Source organism: Benincasa hispida, chromosome 6 (genome assembly GCF_009727055.1).
Source record: "Benincasa hispida cultivar B227 chromosome 6, ASM972705v1, whole genome shotgun sequence".
Taxonomy (NCBI): Eukaryota; Viridiplantae; Streptophyta; class Magnoliopsida; order Cucurbitales; family Cucurbitaceae; genus Benincasa; species Benincasa hispida.
This window is the reverse complement of record NC_052354.1, coordinates 8,739,814-8,758,433: the sequence shown is the minus strand read 5'-3', so window position 1 is coordinate 8,758,433 and position 18,620 is coordinate 8,739,814. Positions and strand designations below refer to the sequence as shown.

General features: G+C 33.8%; 1 protein-coding gene across 1 annotated transcript; it reads left to right on the top strand.

Moving 5' to 3' along the window:
* The first annotated feature begins 9,215 nt into the window (after window positions 1-9,215).
* LOC120079524 (ribonuclease MC-like) lies at window positions 9,216-11,515 on the top strand. Its single transcript, XM_039033736.1, has 2 exons — window positions 9,216-9,631; window positions 11,026-11,515. Exons 1-2 carry the CDS (start codon window positions 9,263-9,265, stop codon window positions 11,452-11,454), a joined length of 798 nt encoding a protein of 265 aa, XP_038889664.1. The 5' UTR covers window positions 9,216-9,262; the 3' UTR covers window positions 11,455-11,515.
* Window positions 11,516-18,620: the final 7,105 nt, after the last annotated feature.

The following is an 18,620-nucleotide window of genomic DNA, read 5'->3' as shown; positions in this document are numbered from 1 at the left end:
TCTATTAGGGCAGTTCTTTAATTTGTATGAGTGAGAGTGACCTGTGTCGCCGACTCAATAAACCTACAATTTTTGGGGATTTGTTCAAGTAGGGAGCTGGGAACATACTTTCCCATTTTTAAGGTAAGTAATAAGAGGTAAGAGATAATTACAGGGATAAAATGGTAATTTGACCCAACTATAATTATGAGTAATTCTTGAAGGATTGATTTACTAATAATGGTTATATCCATGGACAAAGAAATATTCTATAGTGTGAAGAATGTAGCTGTGGGTCTTTAATGGAGTGACCCTCACTTAATGAATGTTGATTAATTTAATTAAAGAGTTTAATTACTTTAATTTTGTATCATTGAAATTTTTAATCTATAGGTCCATTAGTTCCCCTTGCTAGCTAATTAAGGATAAAACGACGATCAATTAGTTTTTGAATAATTTGAATTGTTCAAATTAAATAAGGAAATGTAAATCAATTGTATGAGATGCAATTAATATAATGTATATGGGATACATTATAATATAAAGTTTATTTTGAATGAGATTCAAATATTAATTATATGCATGAGATTCATATAAAAACCATATATTAAAATTAATATGAATAAGATTCATATTAAAAACTATAGATTATATGAGAGATGGTTATTTGATTATGATTCAAATAAGAGTTTATTTAAATATGAGATATTTACATAAAAATTTGATTATTTAATTTAACTAAAAAAATGAGTTTTTTTAATTAAATTAAATTTAAATTAAATGAGATTTAATTTATTTGTAATTATTTTTTTTTCTTTTTTAGAAATTTGCTTAACTCCCCATGACATGAGAGTTATTGTCTAACTTGGAGGGGAGTTGAGTTATTGTAACTCGCCTCCTCCTCTCTCTTTAATTTAGAAATAAGAGAAGATCTATCTATCTATCTATCTATCTATCTATCTATATTGAAGGAACTCGTGTGAGGAGAAACTTGAGCGGAAGCGGATCGTCTAAATTCCATTAATTATCAAATACTAAGTTTTCAGTAAACATACAACAAATATGCAATCATATATAAATTACAACATGCTTTTACAAGAAAAGAGTTCAAGATACATTACCTTTGAAGACCTTATTCTTCACGAATCCTCTCTTGAACTGAATCAACAACATCTTGAAGACCTTATTCAAGATTTTCACGAACCAAAATCCGAACACAACCACAAAAGTGTTATTGGTATTCTCGGGGTGAGAACCCAAGAGTAGTGGGCTCTGACTATTTTGGTTAGGAGGGACTGTTTAGTGTGTGGAGGAAGAAGATTGAGAATTCTCTCAAGAAGACAAGAACACGAAACACTTGTGTAAAAAAAAAAAAAAACTCTCAACGTTCAACAAATTGCAACTTGTTGAAGAAGAAGAAAATTTTTTCTTTTATTCTTCTTTTTGCCATAAAAACCATAACCACCAACTAAAGTGGTTGGAGAGAGAAATGAGAAATATTATTCAAAAAATAATAATAAAATAATATAAATAAATATGATAAGTAACTTATCATATTATATTTATATTAAATTATATGTTATATCAAATATAATATATAATCTATAGTTTTAATATTGTATCACATATAATATAAACTATAGTTTCTTCTCTTTTAAATGACATTTCATATAAATCACATTTATATGAATCATATTCATAGAAAATATATTTGAATCTCATTCAAATATTTATTTCCTCCCATTAAACTATAATGTATCAAATACATTATGACAATTATATCGTATATAATTGAAACAATTTAATTTTCTCATATATAATTAAATCCTTCTATTAATTTGAACAATCCAAATTAATCCAAAAACTGATTCTCAACTAAATTCTTTTGAGCTACCAAAGTGACTTTATGGACCTGTAGCTTGGAGCTCCAACGGTACATGAATAATTAAACTCTTTAATTACATCATTCACCATCCGTTAACTGTCGGACACTCCACTAAAGACCCACAGCTACACTCTTCACACTACAAATATATTTCTATGTCCATTGAATATAACCAATCAACAGTACGATGATCCTTCACAAATTGCTCGTAAGTACAGCTGGGCTAAATTACCATTCTACCCCTATAGTTACATCTAACTTCTTAAGTACCACTTATCCCTTTAATGAACAATAGATCATAGTCCTACTATGACTAAACCTCTCTCGGGCCAGGAGAGGGTGTGTCATTATATTGTTCAAGACCTGGAATCAGCCCTTAAGGGAGCAATTTATCTACTTACCCCTACTTCGGGGAAGGAATGAATTCCATCTTGTGTAGCTGTGTTCACAGCTCCCCAATCAGACGAATCCCCAAAATGGTAGGCTAGTTGAGTTGGCAATCTGGCCACTCTCACCCATACAAATCAAAGGACCACCCTCATAGGCAGAAGTTCACAATTCACTCAGGATTTAGGTCATGTTACCTATGGTCATCCTGGTGAAATGTAAGTCTCTATTATGAACGATGTTATATAATGAGACTAAATATTTCGTGGTCCGGTCTTATACAAACTTTTTTGTATAGAATATCCCTGCTCGCATGTCTAATACATGAACGATCAGGATCAGATCATTTGTAGCACTTTACAACAATTGTAACACTTAAAAAGCGAGCCATACTCGTAGTGTCACCAAGATAAGGTACCCAACCTTATCCATATACTATAGACCATTTAGGTTATCACTTAAACATGATCCACTTGTATGTCTCCACATACATATTTAAGTTACAAAGATAATCTTGGATGTTAGTTTATTGGTTTATGGTTAATGCAACTAAAATATCACATATTTTATTGACAAAGTGAATAAAATATCATATATTTTATTAATCACATAAAGAGTTTGTTCATACAATGTTTACAAACTACAGAACCTTATGAGATTTAGGGCATCAACGCCAATAATCTCCCACTTGACCTAAAGCTAATGGAATGTACAATATAATGAAAATACAAGTATACAAATAATAAACTAGGGCATAACACGCCCAGTACAATATATCCCACTTGCCCTAGTTCAGCCATGGTTTGTCCCATAGACCCATACTCTGCAGGTGACACTCAAACACTGTAGCCGTGAGGGCCTTCATAAAAAGATCAACAATGTTGTGCTCTGAGGCTATCTTCATGACAATCACGTCCCCTCGATGCATAATCTCTCGGATTAGATGATACTTTCGCTCTATGTGCTTGTCGTGCTTATAACTCCTAGGCTCTCGGGAAATAGCCACAACACCACTATTATCACAATAAAGTGTGATGGGCTTTGACATGTCTAGAATAACTTCCAGATCAGTCAAGAATTTCCTAAGTCAAACGGCCTTCTTAGCAGCTTCACAAACCGCTACATACTCAGCCTCCATGGTGGAGTTAGCGATGCACCGCTGCTTGGTGCTTCGCCATGCTACTACCCCTCCGTTAAGAATGAACACTGATCCTGACGTGGATCACCTATAATTCCTATCAGTCTGAAAAATAAGAGTTTGTGCATCCTGTAAGGATCAAATCCTTAGAACCATACACAAACATATAGTCTCTCGTTCTCCGTAGATACTTAAGGATGTTCTTAACGACTGTCTAGTGATTTAATCCTGGATTAGATTGATATCTTCTAATTATCCCCACTACGTAGTAGATGTCAAGTCTAGTACATAACATTGCATACATCAAGCTACCCACGGTAGATGTTTAGGGGATCCATCTCATCTCCTCAACCTCTTTATGTGTCTTAGAACATTGTTCTTTATACAATATAACTCCATGCCTGAAAGTTAGTAAGCCCTTCTTGGAGTTCTGCATCGAATACTTGACAAGCATCTTGTCAATATACAACGACTGAAACAATGCTAGCATTTTGTTCTTTCAATCCCGAAATATCTGAATACCTAGAACAAACTGAGCCTCTCCCAAATCTTTCATTTGGAATTGGGTCGTGAGCCAGTTCTTAATTGTAGTCAATAAACCTACATCATTCCCAATGAATAGGATATCATCTATATATAACACTAGAAAAAGTACCGAACTATTGATGTAGACACAAGGCTTATCAATGGTTTCATCAAAGACATAAGATTTGATCATAGTATCAAACCTTATATTCCAAGATCAAGATGCCTGTTTCAGTCCATAAATGAACCGATTAAGCTTGTAAACTTTTTGCTCTTGACCTCAGATTATGAATCCCTCGGGTTGGATGGTCTTCTCAAGATTGCCATTCAGAAAGGCAGTCTTGACATTCATTTGCAAAATCTCAAGTCATAATATGAGCCAGTGGATAAGAGGATCCGGATAGACTTTAACATGGCAACAGGCAAGAAAATTCTCTCATAGTCGACTCCCTCTACCTGGGTATAACCCTTTGCCACCAGTCTAGCTTTGAAGGTTTGCACCTTCCCATTAACACCCCGTTTCCTCTTGTAGATCCATTTATAACCAATAGATTTAACCCCATCAGGTTGATCTACAAGATCCCATACAGAATTGAAGTACATTGACTTCATCTCGAGATCTATGGCTTTGATCCATTCATCTCTGTCAACATCCTCCGTTACCTTCTTGTAAGATCCTCAACTTCACCATCAATTACCATAGTTAGCATTTCAGTTAAACTCATATTGTGAATAGGTGGGTTTACAACCCTTCCATTATGTCGAGGTTCCCTCAACACTTGAGGTGGATTTGACCTAGTAGATAAAACAACTTCAAAAACTCTTGTTGAGGTACTAAGCTCTTCAATAACTCTTGTTGAAGATTCAGTAGTTTCTTTGAAAATCTCATTCAACACGATTTTACTTCTGGGTCTGTGCTCCCTTGTGTGATTTCCTAAAAAGAAGTAGCATTTGTCGATACAAATATCAACAAATGTGGATATTAAGTCACGGTGGGGCCATTGTTCAAGTCCTGGAATCAGCCTCTAATAGAGCAATCTATTTACTTATCCTGGCTTCAGGGAAAGAGTGAGTTTTGTCTTGTGTAGCTGTGTTCCCAACTCTCCAATGAGACGAATCTCTAAAAAAGTAGGCATATTAAATCGGCGATCTGGCTACTCTCACTCGTATAAATCAAAGGATCGCCTTCATAGTAGGAGTTCACAACTCACTCAGGATTCAGGTCATGTCAACTATGGTCATCCTAGTGAAATGTAAGTCTCTACTATTAATAATGTTATATAATGAGACTAGTCATTTCGTAGTTCGATTTTATACAAAATCTCTGTATAAGATACCCCTGCTTACATGTCTGTACATGAATGATCAGGATTAGATCATTTCTAGCACTTTACAACTCTTATAACATCTACAAAGCGGGCCGTATCCATAGTGTCACCAGGACAAGGTACCCAACCTTATCCATCTACTGTAGATCGTTTAGGTTATCATTTAAACATGATCTACCTGTATGTCTCTATATACATGTTTAAATTACATAAAATAACCTAGAATCTTAGTTTATTGGATTGAGTATATGCTCATAAAATAAAAATCATGTTATTAATAACAATTTGTTTATACAATGTTTACAAGCTACGAGAATACAGAGAGATTTAGGACACCAATCCTAATAGTATGGTTGGCTTTCTTGTTGTCTGACTACTGGTTTGTTTGCGTTATCTCATGATTGCCAATAAAAGAAAATAGTTATGCCAAATGAGGAGATCGTTAATGTTTTTATTTGGCATGTGAATTTTCGTTTATTGAAATGTTGGATCTTTTTTGGTTGACTTCGTATTGGACTAACTGGTTTTTTTTTTTTTTTTAAATGTTTTGATCACTTACCTTTTCGGTAATCATGCTGGTTTCCTTGTCTGTATCTTCCTTGTTGATGTTGTTATAAAAGAAAGTATGCGAATGTTTTCATTTAGGTTTTTTTGAATATATGATTGTTATTCTTTTGTGCGGCTATTGCTGAAAAAGAAGAAGCAGAAGTCTGCTGGTTTTACTGTGTGTGGGTGAATTCATGAAGAGAAACATTGAGTTTAGAGGGGGCTTAAATTTACAAGATCAATCGAGCCAAAGGTAACAAACTCAAGGGAAGCCCGAGCTGTGAGAAGATCTTGAGACATCAAGTTTAGGGGAGTCTAAACAAATTGCCTATCTAAGGTTTACTGTATTACATGATAGTTGTTCTATCAGTTAAGTAGTTCTTCTTGTAAACATTCTAAATACTATTGAGCTTATTTTCAATTTGGGCCATGTGCCCTCCAGATGTAGGTAAATTTATACTGAACTGGGTTAACATAATGTGTATTATTTTCTTTTCTATTTCTCTGTGTTAGTTCTTTTGTCAGTATCGTTGTGCCCATCATCGTATATTTAGTTGACTATCTGTACATTTTTTATATAGTAATCATATACTTAGTTAAATTGTATGTTTATCCTTCTCTATTATTTTGTAAATTTGAAACATATTCAATGGCACCGACGTTCGTACACTTCACACAGAATTCGATCCCTTTAGTTTTGAAGTGTTTTAGTCTCTAGTATCAAGAAGTCTTTGTGTTCTAAACATCATGTGGCACCTTGGGCTAACCTCTTCTAGTGTGGAGGTAATGTTCCCAAATACTCTTTTATGGCCTGGCTTACTGTTCAAAATTAGTCATAGAAAGATGTGTGATCTCCATAGCTGGTAGTATGCTCATATACCTAGAGGTTTTGTTATTTGCATTGATGAAGTTGACTCTCAGGACCATTTATTCTTTGATTTCCCTTTTAGGCAAGCTATTTTGGGGATTTGCTTTTTTAGGGATGGTGTTCTCAGAGGATTTCTCGTTGGAGCATTGAGTTGGACTAGATTTGTCATTTTAGTGCAAGCAATCGATTAGGGCTTAAGATTTAAGGAGTTTTCTAGTGTGATATATTATTTATCATATTTGGATAGAGGTAATATTTGTATCCATAGGGTTACTTATGGCCTCCCAAGATGGGCAATCAGGTTGTGCGATCTAAGATTTTTCCTTATTGTTCTTAGTGGCTTAAGGCTTCTATTAATGAGAGGATTCAAGTAAGCTCTTCATCTTGAGACATTTTTCTTTGAGTTATGTAAGCCTTTTCTTTTATGTGGTTTATTGTGTATTTGTCCAGTGTTTTTCTAATGACTCTTTTGGTTGTGTAAGTGTTCTGTCTATTTGTGCCTTGACTTCAGTTGTGAGGTTCTGTTCCCTTTATTGCTATTCCATTTGAAGTATAAAAGAAAAAAAAAAAAGAAAAAAAAAACAACAATATTCTAGTTTTTATTTTTACAAAATAGTAGAAAGAAAGATGGGGTTTTCCAAAATAAAAAAAGGTAAATTTTCACAAATAGAAAAAATATCAAATTTATAGACTTTTATTAGTATCTATCTGTGATAGACTTTTATCAATTTTTATTACTGATAAAAACTTCAATCAGCCTCTATAAAGAAAATTAAAATTTTACTATAAGGTATAAATAACTCTTTTTATTTTTCTATATTTGAAAATCTCACGATAAAAAATTAGAATAGGGGATTTATGAAGACAAGTGCTTAGTCTTCAAACTATTCATAAATTTTGCAAGAAGATTAAGCTTTCAAAACTTCAACAATCTTAAATACTAAAGTAATCACCAGCACATTATACCACCTAAATCAATCAAATTGAAGGTTTCATACTATCACTCTCTCCATAATAAATATTATAACTCCAACTTGAACTTGATCTGAACTTTGGATTTCTTTCTTCTCATATCTAATTTTGACTTTTTTTTTTTTTTTTTTTTTTTTTTGTGATAGATTATATCTTTTTCAAATTATAAATTTATCGTTGAAGCACATAAAAATTAGAAATATTTTTTTTCTATCTAAATTTTTGCATCAAGAGATATGATGTTTTCTTTGGAAACTCATCTTAAATTGACGTGGAACATTAAGCAATCAATATTCATGCATACGTAAGATCTAATTTATTTGTACTCATAAAAGAAGATGTTCAAATTTTTTCTATGTTGCTTCATAAATAGTTTTTAAAATAGCGATGAATGAGAAGACAAAGACAATCATAGATAATGAAAACAAAACTAAGAAAAGCTTTTTAGTTCCTAGACAAAGTTGAGAAATAATAACATAAAACCATATACTTGAAATGCGTGCTAATTCAGACAATTGACATATGAGTATGTTAGAAACTATAAGATTTGTGGTTCGAATTCCCTTTCTTTATAATTCTACTTGAGAAAAAAAGAAATTTAAATGCCTTAATATTTTTTTGGATTAATTATTAAATTTCTCTACTAACTAAAAAAATTAAATGCTCATTTATTTGCTATATTTCATCGATTTTTTTTATTCATATACCTATCCAATTTTTGCGTTTGATGATTATATAAACCATCGATTTTTAGAATGATAATATTAATACTTTATTTATTAAACTATGTTCATATAACAATCATGATCAATTCATATACACTTACATTAAACTCTCTTAGCTTCAAGTTTTTCATTAAGTTAAACATAGATAAACTAATTAAGGTATTAAATACACATCTATTCCTACAAGTTATATGTGTTTGAATTTCTACCTCTACATTATATCTATAATTAGAAATACAGTAAAAATAAAATCTCACATTGACTAGATTCAGAAAAGAGAGATTATATAAATAAGAACAACTATCCTTAATGGTTTGTAAGGTTTTTTTTTTAGTGAAACAAAAATAAAGTTACGAGCACTTATAAGTCCAAGGTGAACAATATCATACCGTCGTAAAGATAAGTGAAAGGCCATTTGTCGTTAACAGTATCCTTTATCTTTTAAGAAGGAAATTTTCATTTCTAACGTATTTAACCATTTGATTTTTTTTTAAAAAAAATTAAACAATGATTATATTTAAAAATAATATAATTGACTAAAATATATTACCTGATTACTATATATTGCTTCATACCTCAACAGTTTGAAGGGAGAATTTGTAGTTTTCTCCTATATTGGGGAGAAGATTCTCCTTGGCTAGTTTCTAATAGCAAATAGATAGTATGGACAAAATATGGTATTTTTCAATAAATATCCCAATAATTATTATCGTTTTCAGATTGTATAATGGAAATAATTGTAATTAAATTTGGTTGTTTTAATTTCGTTATGTAGAGTGTGGAAATCAAATCTCTAATCTTGATGTGGATAATAAAAATCATATACCAATATTACAAACTATATAAATAGAATATAACGTTTTGAAATTATCTTAAAAGAAACACATCTTAATTATCTTATTAGAAGATATGTTGATGTCTAAGAAGAAAAGTTTATTTCTTCTCCTATGCATTTTGTTGTTGAATCTTTTAATAGGGGATGCTTTAGATGAGTTAGAAGATGATGATATAAAAAATGAGGATGCCTTCAATGAGCTAAAGTATGAACTAGCTTTCATGGAATCAAAAAATAATGATCATAGTTTCTATGATTTGGAGGAGATGAAAGCAGTTCCATTTGATTATTATCAACTTGTATTGCAATGGCAACCAGCAACTTGCAGCAATGTCATATGTCTAAGACCCACGTCGTCGAGGTTTAGCATCGACGGTCTTTGGGCTGGCAGCTATTCTCGTCCTATTGGTCGTTGCTCTGGCAGCAAATTTCTTCAACAAAACGTATGCGTTCTATTATGACTTAGAGTCTTGCACCTTTTAAATATATTTTTACTATAATGTGGTATTAATTTTAAGTTTACTTCATAACTAGCTATTGGGTTAATATCTTCAACATCATCCCATACCTAGCTAGAATAAAATTTTGGTTCTTCATACATCTATTTTCTAGCATACTCCCCTTCAAGGAATCAACAAATAAATTATTCAAGAACCTCCACTAAAAATAAATTAGAGAAAAAAAACCCCTAAGATCCTTCCCAACTTAATATTTCTATGGGTGTATTTTATGTCATCTTCAATAAAGCTCTATTATTCCTATTAAATTCCATGTGGTAAAAAGAGTCCAATCCAATACTTCATGATTACTAAACACCATTTTTTTTAAGTTATTAAATAAAACATTTGGTTCAATTGTTTTAATGTCTTGTTTATGATCGTTAGCAAAACAATCTCAAAGTTTTTATTTTTTAAAATTTAAAAGTCAATATAAAAAAAATATAGAGTTGATAGTTCTTGATCAACCTTGTGTTGTAAAAAAAATCCAAAAATTAGTTCAAATCGCTTCAATATATTGGATAAACATGAAGTTACATCTCAATATGTGAACTTTAACCTATTTTCTTAGAATGCGAATAGAGTTGATTTCAAGAATGTTAAAAGTGATTAAGAAAGAATCTTACTTATTTTTTTGTGCTTTATGATTAAATCCATTAAATTTTATTTCATATAGTTTATAAGATCAGTTTTCTATTAGCTTGTTTTATCCTTCAAAATTAATATTTATTTTATATCTCTAGTAATTTTTTCACCTAACCAAAATCTATCTTCTATTTTTTCTTAGGTTGAAAAGAACCATTTTTTTTATAAAAAAAAATCATACCATATTATTTTTTTTTAAAAAAAAGAAATTAAACCCTTTTCTCCTACTACTTAACAGCTAATCTAAAACAAACAAAATATAACATTATAAACAATCATTTAAAAATTATAAAGAAAAATACAAATCGTAGGTTTATTTTAGTTATTATATAATTTAGTATTTATTTACCAAACACGATAACCAAACTTATTCAGTACTAAAGCTAAAATATACCCAAACATTAACTTGCTTGCAATTATTTTATAAGTCATTGAAATCCCAAAGTTAGTCTAATATGGTACATTTCTAGATTCAACATTCTTAGATTAGATCTTTTTTCTTATTTGGATTTCAGAAGCCTTTCGACACCATATTAGATAATCATAAATTAAAACGAATGAGAAGAATAACCCGAGTTATTTTTATCTTTGAGAGATCAATCTCTTTTATTTTTTCAATATAAAACCTTCAACATAATCATATGACTGAACTCTAAAAAGATTGGATCATTTGGTGTGTAATAATTTGGAAACAGATCACAAGCATAAGAAAAGAACTAGATGAGGATTGGCCAAGTTTGATAATAAGCTCAAACCCAGCAGTATGGAGTGAAGCATGGAATTTACGAGGCACATGTTTCGAAACCCCAACGTTCCAAATCGTCGATTACTTCCGATTAGCTCTTTACCTTTTCTGGAGAAGCGACGTGCAGCAAGCCCTTCAAAAATCTGGGCTGGAACCCATCAATGGGAAGCGCTATCTAAAGTCCGACATTGAAACTGCCCTAACAAAAAGCTTTGGAAAGCCGGCTCTGCGCTGCACCTTGAACTTAAAGTACCTTCTTCAGTCTCAGTTGGCGGAAGTGGTTCTTTGCTTTGATAAATGTCTTCGAAACATTGACTGTCCTTCTCAATATTCTGCTGCCACTGTGTGTCCTACACGAATCCTGTGGCTCAAAACATAGTCATTATCTCTCATGCAAAGGGATAAATTTACATAAATAAACAAAGTTCTTCATTCCCTTTGCCTCTTTTGTGTGTTGGGAGTTGGGTGATGATTATATATGTATGTATCATCTCATCATCAATAAATTAGTCATCATATCTATCCTTTGCTTTACCAACTTTCATGTTTATATGGTATATATATTAAGGTTAGGCTATTATTAAAAAAAGTGGGTACATTACGAGAGTTTTGAGTTTAGAAATTGTCTAAACCTCAAACTTCATATACCGTGATTAAAGACTTTAATTTATTTTTTCTTGTCATGGGTTTGTTCCAACAATCAAATTAGGCTTGACTTGATTATTGTGAGTGTAGCAAATCATACACTTAGAGAGTAAGTGAGAATTTAGAATGAGTTATATATATATATATATTTTTTAATGTTATATTGAGAGGAATTCAATTAAAATTTGGGAAAAGCTAGTTTAAGACGGTGAGAAGATCCAACAGTACACTTAGAGAGAGCTCAAGTATATTGAGAAGATCTCATCTACAAAACTTGGAAAAATGTTATTATGGAAATGAGGAGAATTCAAACTTAGGAGGAGCCTAAGTTGCTCCTAAGTTGAAAATGAAGAATAAGCTATACTTGAGCTACTGAAGACGAAGTCTATAAGATAAGTATTTGCAATTGCTAAATTCTTTATGTAGTGAAATTTCTTTCCATTGGACACACGACCTCCGAACGTAAGTGATATTGCACCGAACTGAGTTACCAATCTTCGTGTTTTTTCTATTTCTAAGTTGCCTACCTGTAGTACATATTGTTCATGACAATGTGTATAATTTAGGTTCTATCTGTATTAGATTCATCTATTTTTCAATTTTGACAAAATATGTCAAATGTTTTTGTATATGGTGCATGAAGATTAGATGAAGGATGACTGAAAGTTGCAACATTTAATTTATACATGTGTTTAAGCCCTTATGATCTCTCTCTACCTTTTATTCTGGTGTGTTGGGTGAAAATTTATTTTTCAAAAATAAGAGGGAACAAACCTTTGGTTGGAGAATCCCATATTGGAGAATTTTGAAATGGAAGCCTTCCTTTTATACCACAACCTTGGGCTATGGGTTTGGGCCCTAAAGGGAACCCATGTTTTGGAGAGAATGAGAAGATAGACCAATGTGGGTTGGTGGACGTTCCACACGCATGTTGCCGCCGTCTGGTTGGACATGACATGTGATTATTTTTCTATAAAAGGCGTGGCCTTCAGCAGTTCAGGGACACACTATTCACCATTCACAATTCTTACATTCCTTCCATTTAGTCAGAAAGGGTGTGTGCTCTGATCGATAACAGTGCATTTCCGATTGGATTTTCTTTTTGGGTTGTTTTATCCTGAGGACGACTGGGCAGTATTCTTGACCTGCTTGCACACTTGGGCAGAACCGCAAAACGTCTTAAAGAGAGTGAGCTCTCGCGACTCAGCCTATAACTAGCTTCTGTTTTGCAGGTTACGATTCTTTGCTTGGCCGTTGTGACCTGACCATTTGTTGCTGTCCTGTTCGGTGCCTGAGGGTCTTGCTGTTGACAACAATGTGTAAATACACAACATAGTTATAATTTGATGTCCTATCTTGTACATTAAGATATCTAAGCTTCGACCAATTGAGGTATAAAAGCACTTTTTAGGATTTCGTTGTCTGAGGGAATGTTAGTGAACTTCGAAAGAATAGATCTAAATTCATCTCCTGAGATTGTTTATTCTCCAACAAAACATCTACCAATTTGTCAATGGCTTCGTATGCATTTTCTATTATATTTCGTATGGATGAATCGATGTCTTCTGCTAACTTCTCTGACATGGAGTTTCGAGCTAACGTTCTCATCACCACATCACTGCTCTGTACTATTGGATCTATCAATGTCCATGGCCTTATCTCTGACATCCCAAACATTGTCACCATCTATAAGTTTACATCATCATATCAATCATATTGTAAATTGAAGGAAATCTAACACGAAGATTTCCATGAGTGATAACGGGCAGAAATGCACGTTATCATAGTGCTAAGTTCTTAAACAATACCGGCTTGCATTGATAAAATGTGTTAGATTACGTCCAAAAAGCATTAAATTTATTATATTGTGGCCACATGCGTTCATCGCATAGGAACAACTGATTTTTGTGTATTTATGTAGAATATGCGTTGACGCAAGGCGAAGATTGCGATCATAGGAAATCATTGGTCGAGCGCAGCATTACCGCAAGACTTTGCGGTGATTGTGTTCGCAAACATTTGCTCAAGTAGGATTGCTGCAACTTGGTGAGTGCATCTAGGTGAAAGGCATAATTAATCGCGATGGGATAGAAAGTTGATCACGGTCGAATCCGAATTAAGTTGATAGCTGCTAACGATACAAGTACATTCAGCTTTTCGGTGACAAATATTTGGCACATCAGTCAGGGAATTAAAGCTTTCCCATCTGAGCAATCATAAGAGAAAAGCCACCTTCACCCCGAAGTCCAATAAATACCAAAGGCATCCTTTAGAAAAGGGGTTCACCAGTTAGAAAATTCATCAATTAGCTTAGCACGTCTTTGTTCATAGTTTTTCCTTTTTATTCTAAGGCGGAGCACGAGAAGAGTAAAGACGCCAAAGATCGCTCAGAGCAACTCGAGAGAGAACCTTGAGGCGTAAAAGCAGAGAGCGGGCCGACTCTTGCGAGAGCGAGATTATTTTTTGAACACGAAGAGAAAACAGAGTAAAAGCCTGGGCAGTAAGAGATTGCTACCAGGTTCTTTATTCTATCCTTGCATTGTTATTTTGTACTTCATCTTTATATTTATACAATGGAAGTTCTTATTCTACATCTGTTTACTCTCTTAGCATGCATGAGTAGCTAACTAGTCGAATGGGTTGAGAAGAACTAAGCTAACATGACCTAGGAAGTTTATTGCTTGCGATTGTCTTGTTTTATGTTGCGCCCAATACCCCTTTAGAGCTACTTAAGATAAAGTCTAAAGAAAGAACCTAATGACTCGAGAGAGCTAGGTTAGAATCTAGACTCGAGAGAGAAAGATTAGAACCGCATAAACAAGAGATAGAGACTTAGAGATAAACTCTATTTGTCAACCTGCATCACATGCATCGTAGAGATGGGAATGATATTATGTATGTCATTTTGTCATCGCATAAATAAGAATAGAGGCTTATGTGTAGGTCCGATAGACTTATCACATATATCGCATGCGTTCTAGCCTTAAAAGCCGTGGCATTCGCAGTAAGAGGTGATTTACTGTTGTATACATGTTGCATGACCGCATAGCATGAATGCATCCTAGGAAGTGTTAGCTGAAACTTTTCTCAACCCGTTCACCGCATACTCATCGCATTTCCCGTTTATTCAACCCTTTTAAAACTCTGCCGCATTTGTTTACTTTTCATTACTACAAACAAGAACCTCAACAACTATTTATTTATTTGGTTATCGCAAAGTTTTCCTAAAAATACCACCGCAACCTATTTTCCAAAGTCCCTGAGTTCAACCCTGGACTTACTAGGAAACTCAGTGAAGTTTACACTTGGATTCCGCTGAGGAAACTTGAGTGCTCAACGCATTTTTCACAATCACATTTCATCCACAATTTCACTTCATAAAATAACGCATCAATGAACTGCGAAAAGATCAATCCAAATTACAATCATATATGAACTTTACAACTATAGTCATAAACAGAAACATACGGTTATGCATTAATTACAAAATTACAGCATGATAATACATAAATTCAAGGACAAAAGCTACACACTTTCGTAGACTCATCGCCAAGCTCCTTGATCACGAACATTTGAACACAACAACACCCGAATGCTTGTCCAACACGACCGCTACACTGTACGAACACCGCGCACTCGAATTCAGCGATCACCTCGATCACGAACAACCACACAACACGAACGGCCTCCACAGAACCTCGATGGTGTCGAGTTGAGTATGACACAACCAAGAAGGCTACCTTAGTATTCTCGGTGTAAGAATCCAAAAGGTGGACTCTGTGTGGACTTGATTTGAGGCAGAAGACGGAGGACACAACAATCGTATAAACGATTAAACAAGTGGGAGATGACAAAACCTATCGTATAGGTCGATGCCCAATCATTTAGGAAAAGCTAAATGATCATCTAACAAAAGCTAAGCGATCGTTTAACTCATCGCTTAGCTAAGTGTCTGCTGCCTACAAACACTCCACGATCATTTACCTTACTCCACGTTGTCACTTAGTAAATCCTATTTACTTGAGAACTTCCGTGAGTTTATTTTCGATAGAGAAAAATCTCAAAACACAAATTTGAAAAACTTACTAAAATTAAGATTTTTTTTTTCTTTTATCTCACGGTTACCATTAAACCACCAATAACCTTCCACTCAATTGGTTATAAGAGAAAAAGAGTTAATTATCCAATAATAATTATTATTATAAATATAAATGATAACCAACTTATTATACTATATTTATAACCTATGGTTTTAATATTTCATCTCATGAAACATATAAACTATAGCTCTTTTCCTATTCCATGTAAATCTCATTTGCATTAAACCTCCACTAAATGTATATCATACATCATACCGATAATATCATATATAATCTAATTACCTCTTGTCAATTTGAACATTTCAAATCAACACCAAGAACGAATCCTCAAATGAATCCATTGAGCTACCAAGGGGACCTTATGAACCTGTAGCTCGAAGCTCTAATAGTACGTGAATAACTGACTAAACTCTTTAGTCATGGGATCCATCATTCGTTAACTGCCAGACACTTTAGTAAAGACCAACAACCGAACTCTCCTTACCATAGATATATTATGTGTCTATCTTAACCAATCAGCAGTGCGACAACCCTTCACAAATCGCTCGTAAGTACAACTCGGCCAATAACCGTTATGCCCCTGTAGTTACATCTAACTCCTTAAGTACCACTGATCCCTCTAATGAACATAAATCATAGTTCTACTATGACTAAGTTCTCTCTTCCAAAGAGAAGCTGTGGCCACTATGTTCAAGTCTCGGAATCAGCCCTTAAGGGAGCAATCTCTACTTATCCCTGCTTCGGGAAAGGAGTGAATTCTATCTTGTGTTTTGAGTTCCCAGCTCCCAGATCATACAAGTCCCCAAAAAGGTAGGTATGTTGAGTTGGCAATCTGGTCACTCTCACCCATACTAATCAAAGGACCGCCCTCAAAGGCAGAGTTCCCAAAATACTCAGGATTGGGGTCGTGTCACCTATGGTCGTTTGGGTGACATGTAAGTCTCTAGTATTAACGACGTTATATATAGAGTCTAATCATCTCATGGTCCAGTCTTATATAAACTTTTTGTATAGGACACCCCCACTCGCACGTCTCCATATGAATGGTCAGGATCTACCACTTGTAGTAGTTTACAATACTTGCAAAACCTCTACAAAGCGGGTCGTATCCGTAGTGTCACCAGGATCAGGTATCCCACCTCAATTCTTATACTACAGACCTTTTTAAGTTATCACTTAATTCATGATCCACTTGTAAATCACATATACATGCTTAAGTCATAAGATAATCGTGGAGCTTTATTTATTGGATATGAGTAAATGCCAGAATGAAATAACAGTTATTTTATTCACAAAACAATGTGTATCATTACAAACAATGAGACTCTGGGAGAATTAGGACATTAATCCCAACATAAATCATATCAATCGTATTACTTATAACATGAATAGAAGTGCATATTATTTACCTGTCTAGCAACTTTAAAAATCTACATTTTAAAATTAAAACAATCAAAACCTATATAGAGAACTCAAATCTTTGTTTTAAACAACTTACGCACACACAACTGTTGAAATAGATGTCACGAAAGTTGCAGCGCCGTGGAAGAACCACTGCCTTGAAAGTAAATATGGCACGACCTCGGTGCTAATCTCTTATGCCGATTGCTCCCAAGGTTAATACAACCTCGAAATTTAGGTGTGCACTCGTCAGAAAAAGGACTAGAACCAATAAGAAGATTACTCAGAATAATAGAAATCAAGTAGAGAGTGGAAGGAATGAAATTTAGCTGTGTGTGTCCTCTCTCACAAATCTGAACAGTATTATATAATGTGTGAGAGGAAGACACCAATAGACTGAAAGAAAAGGTCCGTCAGAAATTCCAATGGACATAAATTCCAACAGTCAAAATTCATTTATAAATAAAATAAAAAAATAATTTATAAATAAAAGGATAAGTAATAATTGAAGGAAATCAGAAATGAAATTTCCATGAGCAGCGAAACAAGACTATTCCAAATTATAATCATGAATTAACATATATTTACAGTCGACTTCAAAATAAACGGTTATACAAATATTTCCAGAAATTACAGCATGAACAATAAATATGCATACAGAAAGTAAAACTCTACGCATATAGGTAGAAGTTTCTCGACGCTTCGTTGCGCACGAATGCTAGAACAACATCAGCCTCGAACTCCCGATCTACACGACCGCAACACCGCAGCAACATAGCATGAACACTTTGTGCTCATCCTCAACGATCTCCTCAGTCACGAGCTACTCCAGAACAGCGAACGACCTGCACTACCTGTCTCTTATACACATCTAGATGTGTATAAGAGACAGGGGTGGGCTCTGTTCGGTCTTGGTGTGAGGCAGACGAACGGAGGAAAGAAAGATCATGTACACGACTGAACAAGTGGGAGAAGGCTGAGACCTATCATATAGGTCGATGCCCAATCGTTTAGATAAAGCTATGCGATCGTCTAGCAAAAGCTATGCGATCGTTTAGCTCGGTCTGTCGCATACAAACTCTACACGATCGTGTACCATGGGTCAGCGATCATCTAGCAAAGCTATGCGATCGTTTAGTAAACATTGCACGATCGTTTAGCTTGTCCAGCTGTCGTTTAGTAAATATGTATTTACTTGACGACTTATGTGAGTTTCTTTTCACTGAGAGAAAACTCAAAATCCTTTTCAAACTTTTGTAAATTTTTTTTTTTTTTTCAAATAGGAAACCAATTTCCTTTTAAACTCACCCATTACTTTGGTAATTAAAAGAACAAGTATTAATTATCCAATAATGAATATTATTATAGATATAAATAATAACCAACTTATCATACTATA

Excerpts from the sequence above, each read along its gene's own strand:
- LOC120079524 (XM_039033736.1), top strand. The coding sequence starts at position 9,263 with ATGTTGATGTCTAAGAAGAAAAGTTTATTTCTTCTCCTATGCATTTTG. Across the intron at positions 9,632-11,025 it reads GCAAATTTCTTCAACAAAAC|ATCACAAGCATAAGAAAAGA; the intron begins GTATGCGTTCTA and ends ATTTGGAAACAG.